We start from the raw sequence: 7,029 nt of genomic DNA, 5'->3' as shown, positions 1-7,029 counted from the left end.
ATGCTCTGTTCTTCAGTTCAACTTCGAGTTCCTCGGATTCTAGTTGCGGAGGATTCTCGTCATCTGAAACGGAGCCCATGTTCAAAGTGAGATCAGGGGCATCGTGCTTCGCACCCCCCAGGCCCAAGCAGGTGAGGACCAGCGCGTCCGACAAGAAAGAGGGAGACAGAGCACTCAGTTTTATGGGCACGGGGAAGTTCATGCGTTTGATGATTATCGTCAGAATCCCAGCACAACAGCTAGCAACGAAGGCTTAATCAAGTCGAAATCGAGGGCCCTGAAGATCTACAACAATCTAAAGAAGGTAAAGCAGCCTATTTCTCCCGGTGGGAGGCTCACGAATTTCCTGAACTCTCTGTTTACTCATGGAATACAAAAAAATCGAAGAGGACGCCTTCTCTGGGAGGCTACGAAGACCTAAACGCTGAGAGAAAATCAAAATCAGGGCAAGCCTCCGTTTCCGCTGTTCCTCTGCATCATCATTCTCGCGATCTTGTTTGAGTAAAACTTCGCCTTCTTCCAGACATGAGTACGAGATGGGGTTCAAAGAAGCGTTCGTTTCTGCCCTGTAAGCGTTGTCGTTGACGAAGATAGCCGACCTTGCGGCCATAAATTCTTGTACCAACAGAAAGACCGTAGCGTGATGATGCCTGTGTCGGTGCCAACCGCGTGGAAAATCGGACGGTCGCCACCAGCTTATAGGAAGAACGACGAGAGATAAAATTGGTGGCCATGGAAAAAAGCAGGAGGGTAGAAGAGGCTGGAAGAGAGCTTTTGAAAGAGTACCTTCAGAATCAGAAGAAGAGCGATTTCGCATTGATGGATTTGCCTTTGAGGACAGGTGACTATGAAGAAGAAGACGGCGATGCGGCCAGCTACTCAAGTTCGGATCTTTTTGAGCTGGATCACTTGGCAGTTATGGAAAAGGGTCGGTACCGTGAGGAGCTTCCGGTGTACGAGACTACCCATGTTAGTACTAATCGCGCCATTGATAATGGTCTGATAATGTAGTTATGTTCATGCCAGAGGCATATATTACCATTTTGTTCATTTTTTGAAGTGTTTTTTAAGAGCTTAGACTCTAATTAATGGTTTAATTTGGTAGATCCAAAAGTAACCTTGAAGATGGCGGACGGTGACGCAGTTTATGCTTTAAACCGAGACAGATCTCGCGTCGTGCATGCGTGTACTTTTACGTATCTATGTGTATATGAAAAAAAAAATTGTGCGTGTCAGATAATCTGCTGATTTTTTTTTTTTTTAAATGGAGAACGAAGATGAGAAAAGTGCAGTAGTGGGTGATTTTATTAGTAGGGTAGTTGGCGAGGGTGAAAAGAAATAAATAGGGATGCGCTAATTCTCAACGTGAACAAAATATTCTGATATAACTGACAAAGGAGTTTAATGAGATTCGAGGTGGTAATAACAAGCAAGAAGGAGAGTATTTATGTGAAGGTAAAATAAAGGGAAAGGTGGAGATGTTGGGCCACGAGAAGAGAGAAAGTGAGATGAACGCTTTGTTTCAGAGACTCGGTACATTTTCCATTATTGAAGTGATCAGCACCGTCACTTGCAGATTGCGCCACCACTACTCCAATCCCAACAAGAGCTCTCAAAGGTAAAACGGAGGGGCTGTTGAGATTTGAGTAATCTCACCTTCCCATGCACAAAAAAAATTCATCACGTCTACTTTCCCAAAAAACGGAATTAACGCGAAAACTAGCATTTAAAGGAAATGCCTTGTGACCCAAAAGAAAGGAAGAAGGAAAGGACCGATGAGTAGGTCTAATTCTATATGTGTAGAGCTAATAATGGCGCAGTCGCCATAAAGTGGAGTAGTAATTAAGAATTCGAGACCACGTGGCCAGCATGAACCGGTTTTGTGTAGTTTTGTGATGGCAAATGGTGAAGACCCACTCCAAAGAGGAATTTCTCTCACCCTAGTCAAAGAAATAACATGATCACTTCCTTGTAAGTGCGGATCTATATCTTATTCGATAAAACAAAAACAGTGGTGAGCAACTGTTTCCCTTACTCTGTGGTCTTAAGCTGAGGAATTTGTCCCAAAAGCTGCGTACTTTGTTGATTATGTGAGTATGGAAAAACTCTGAAAACAGGAACGTGGTGTGGAGGTTCAATTCTTAATTTGGTTAGGAACAGTTGGTGTCATGTTTGTTGGTCGGAGATTCCGTACTGCGAATGAGGTGGATAAGCAACCCTGCAATCATGAGGCGAACAATTTCTCCTCCTTTTAAAAACCCCTGTTTCAGAGGCTGCATGTGGGACTCCTTTAAATTGCACGCCACCTAACTGTGTTGTGCCTAATCACACATTATTTTGTGGGTCTCGCTCAATATTCATCCTAGTTTATAAATTAAATGTTATTATATTGTTTAATCATTAGGAAATGGATGTCATCGACTGAATATCTAAACAGCACGTCCCATGCATTATAATATATAGCTTTAATCACCACAAAAACTAACCATAGTGCCTTGTAAAGTGTAGAGTGCTGAAGATTAAATGGAACTAAATTAAATATTATTTTTTTTAAAACACACACACGCACAACTCTAGAATCTGAAGCATTGAAGCCAAATACTACTAAATAGTGGCCGTGAAAAGCTAAAGATAGAGAGAAGAAAAATGGGGTGGGTTAGGAAGATTACGTAGGGGCAGCAGGCAGGCTAGGTAGATTGGGTTTGAGATGGTCCACAATGTGCAGTCTCATTTTCGCTTTGGCAGCAAAAGACAAAGGTATCGGGACTGGCGATCCCAAGGTGAGTTTGCCTCACAAGCGTAAACCGCTTTTCCTTCATCCTCCAAAGCGAGACCGTGAGAGGCTGAGGATGGCGATGCTTATCATATTTGCACCCATCAACCTATTCCCTGGGCCACATGAAAATATCCTTCCCTTTCTCTCTCTTCGTTTCCATTTCAAATCATGAACCTTAAAGTAACGTTCCGGCATCAATCTAGATTTCCAGGTTCCAAACGCGTCACTCTGAAAATTATACCCATAAACATAAGTTGCCAACCGCGAGTATTTCAAATAAATATATAATAATGATGTAAAATTCAGAAAAATAGATTTGCATCAGACCATTCAAGATTTTAATATTATCCCTATCTTTCGGGAGGACATTATAGGAAGTAAGTTACTGGATAATCCAACAAGCCTTGAGTGGAGGAAGGGGACAAAACAATTCGGATAACTATGTACGTGTATGATAGAATATTGACTACGTTTAGGAGAACTTGACGAAGATAGTATTTTGGTAGTAAACTCCGTCCCGCTTGCCATTTTCCTGCTGGATTATATCTGAATGGGGTGGCCGGTCACTCGAAGCGAAACCAGTTAAAAGACAACCTAAATACGGTCATCGACCAGTAATAACAAAACGAATTGTTCATCATGAAGTCCGTCCCATTTTTGTCGTCTGCTATCAGGAACCAGAGGGAACAAGTTTATAAGGACCCTCTTATTCTTATTGAGGACACCCTCTCATCAACTCAATAGTTGCATCATCCTATATATACAAGATTGAAGATTGAAGGCAGCAATTAGCATCGGGTGGGGTGGTGAGAAAATGAACCCGAATTTCAGAGACAGCCCTGAAATTCTGCAGAGTTTAAATTCCCCGCGCCTATCTCGGCAATCATCCAAATCGGACAGCAAGCGGAAGCAACAAGTGGAGGCACCAAGCCCTGTTCCTAGCCGATGCTGCCGAGGTTTTGGTAATGTCAAGACATCGGGACCAACTTTGTCAATTTTGCAATACCAGCAGCAGCTCCAGCATTCTGAGAGATTGGAAGGAAAGGTACTGTGCTCCCAATCTCCCATCCCTCTCACGAATCCTTCTCAATATTAAACCAAATTCCAGATGTAAAACGTGTCTCGCAAAACAAAACGAGAGAATGTTACATAGACAACTGACTATGGCGCCCAAAAATGCCTCAAAGTTTCACTCTTGGTTCATGAGGAGGCACGTTTTGGGATGGATAAGTAAGAATTGGGCCGATATGAAGTCGCTGGGCAAAGGGGCTAGTGGCCTTCTTGTCCGTGGCGGTCTTGTTCCAGAAATGGGTAACGACTTCCATTAATGTTTATTGATCTAGGAAGTGCAGGGGAAGGACACTGATTATTATCAAGTTTTGTGTGGTTTTGCAGGTGATAGATTTGGAGAAAGAAGTGCAGAGACAGAAAGAACTGCGAGTCTTATATAGGAAAAGGATGGAAAGAACGCAAGACTATCTAAGATATTGCCTCGAGATAGCACAGGAGAATGGCATATTGGATCTCATTACCCACTCCAAAGGCGAACTCCAACAATCCCCTTTATCAGTTCATTCTGTCAACTCCACCGCTAGTCCTCAGATTCGCTCTCCCATCCACCGCCGTCAGCACCACCCGGATCTTGCAGCCATCATCGATCATGCCAAGATTCACGGGTGGTACATTGACCCGCTCGAGGTCCGTACTTAAGACAAAAAACTTCTACTCCATTATTTACAATGACTAGCGGGATTCTCCAACTGCATTGTGCACTAGTGCAGATTCAGCTGGAGGAGAAGATTGGCCAGGGAACCACGGCGGAGATATATAGTGCAACTTGGCGAGGATGTGATGTAGCGGTGAAGTGCATGACTACGGACTTTTTCAGAACAAACGGCAACGGCGTCATATTTTTTGCTCAAGAGGTAGAGACTCTGTCAAGGCAGAGGCACCGGTTTGTGCTTCAGCTGATGGGGGCGTGCCTGGACCCTCCCCACCATGCCTGGTTGGTCACCGAGCGTGTGAGTACGACCCTCAAAGACTGGCTTCACGGCCCCGGCAAAAGACGCAGGGACAGGCAAATCCCACTTCCTTCCCTGAAAGACCGAGTGACGAGGGCTCTGGAGATCGCCCAGGCCATGCAGTACCTCCACGAACAGAATCCCAAGGTCATCCACCGTGACCTCAAACCCAGCAACATTTTCTTGGACGACGACCTCCACGTCAGAATTGCCGATTTCGGTCATGCCCGCTTCTTGAGCGACCACGAAATGGCCCTCACCGGCGAAACAGGCGCGCCCTACATATGCTCTTAAACGATGATTTGTTGGCCTGAATATTTTGTTCTCACTGGTTCGTTTTGTTCAGGAACGTACGTGTACATGGCACCGGAGTTGATCCGATGCGAGCCTTATAATGAAAAGTGTGACATATACAGTTTTGGGATCATACTGAACGAGCTTGTAACAGGAAATCACCCTTATATCGAGACAGACTACAGTCCTACCAAGGTATATTTTGTTCATCAAATGATTAATGTGGGTGGTTACTGGTTTGAGCATAGTAATGATGTGGTCTTGGCATGGTGAATAGATTGCGGTGGAGGTAGTGGAGGGGAAGCTGAGGCCTAGGGCTGCGGAGGACAGGGAAGGGGAAGTGGAGGAGCTGGTGCGATTGATCAGACTATGTTGGGATGGAAATCCGACCACGAGACCCTCATTCGCAACCATCACGAGTACCCTCAAAGCGTGCATAAAGAGGGCCTCTTTGGAGTAGCTAATTTTTGTTAGTTTGTGCTCCAATCGGCAATGCCTCTTGTGATCCAATTTTTGTCTCTTGCTCTTTTACTATACCTCAAGTTTTCACTGAATCCATCTGCCTGGAATAAGATCCGGTCTCGGCCACATTAATTACTTCATATTCATAAAAATTTCTTTTTCATTTTAAAATATAATTTCATAAATATAATAAAACATGACATTAGTAAAAATAATATTGATACTTTTAGAAAAAAATGCTAAATAATAAAGTTTATATGATAAATATTCCATATTCAAATCTAATACATTAAAAAAATTGTTCATAATTCATGTCAAACTGGAAATGGACGATTGTTTCCGTATTTAAAAATAACATGTTTGCCCAAAAAATAAAGAAAAAAAAGTTAATCCCCAATTCTTCATAGCTTTCTTAAATTTTGAATTAAGTCCCTATAGTTTATTTTTATTTAAATCAAGCCTTTATGATTTGATCCATTTGATATGTTAATGAGTTAATCCATGAATGTTAAAATTGTTAATGAATAATTAATTTTTCTAAAACATACAACTTTCAAAATTTTGATTTATTACTTTTGATGAAAAATAATTTTTTTTGAATACGTTTATTAATTTTTATGAAAATTTTATTTGTATACAAATTATTTAAAAGCCATAACTTAATTATATAAATTATAATAGGCATCAAATAGTTTTTATTTTTTTATTGAGCTCCTAAAAAATTATGTAATTTATTTTAAAGTTATATAATATTTTTTATGAAAATATAAAATTATTTTATTTTATTTATTTTAAATAATCAATAATTTTTTATAAGAATAATCAAGAATTTTAATCTTAGGTGATTAAAAAATCTAATAAATTAAATTAACAAATAGTAAAGGATTAAAACAAAATAAATTATAATTCAAAATTGAGACAGATTATAAGAACATGTAAATTATTTTTCCAAAAATAAAATGTTTAACTTGAGTGTACAAACTTCTCTGATATAAAATAAAATTTTAAAAACAATTTCTGAATGAAATTTGGCTCGTATTTATATCCTATATATGTTAAATAGAAATATCATTTAAATTCAAAACATATTTAAGGAATTAAATCAAAATATTACATATCTGAACAAATAAATCGAGGGAATTAAACCTTTAAATACCAATGGTAGAGCTTGTGACTCGGGTCCAGATATTAAAAACAGCGGTGTTTGAAACTAGATTGAGAAATAAAATAGTCCATGTGTTCGTGTCTTAAAAAAAAAAAAAAATCCCTGCGTTGAGTTCCCATTTTCACGCATTGGTTATCTTTTCTTTTCGTGGATATGTAGCATAAAATTTGGAGGGAAAATATCATTCAATGATTGCTAAAAAAATTTAATATCAAATAAGGATAAAAACATATTGAAATAATACTGTAAGATCGAGAGACTGATTTAAAAATATTTTTATAAAAAAAAGATTATAATGCTTTTGCTTTTTT

General features: G+C 39.8%; 1 protein-coding gene across 1 annotated transcript; it reads left to right on the top strand.

The window, feature by feature from the left end:
- The first annotated feature begins 732 nt into the window (after positions 1–732).
- On the top strand, positions 733–5,670 carry LOC129302127 (uncharacterized). Its single transcript, XM_054940801.1, has 8 exons — positions 733–969; positions 1,398–1,618; positions 2,726–2,780; positions 3,558–3,821; positions 4,172–4,474; positions 4,558–5,068; positions 5,144–5,286; positions 5,369–5,670. The coding sequence occupies exons 1-8, from the start codon at positions 733–735 to the stop codon at positions 5,549–5,551; spliced, it is 1,917 nt and encodes a 638-aa protein (XP_054796776.1). The 3' UTR covers positions 5,552–5,670.
- Positions 5,671–7,029: the final 1,359 nt, after the last annotated feature.

This window comes from Prosopis cineraria, unplaced genomic scaffold, assembly GCF_029017545.1.
Source record: "Prosopis cineraria cultivar Desert tree isolate PC_DT_omini unplaced genomic scaffold, ASM2901754v1 PC2, whole genome shotgun sequence".
NCBI classification, from domain to species: domain Eukaryota; kingdom Viridiplantae; phylum Streptophyta; class Magnoliopsida; order Fabales; family Fabaceae; genus Prosopis; species Prosopis cineraria.
Note: the sequence above shows the minus strand (reverse complement) of the source record. Positions and strands in the feature narration are given on the sequence as shown.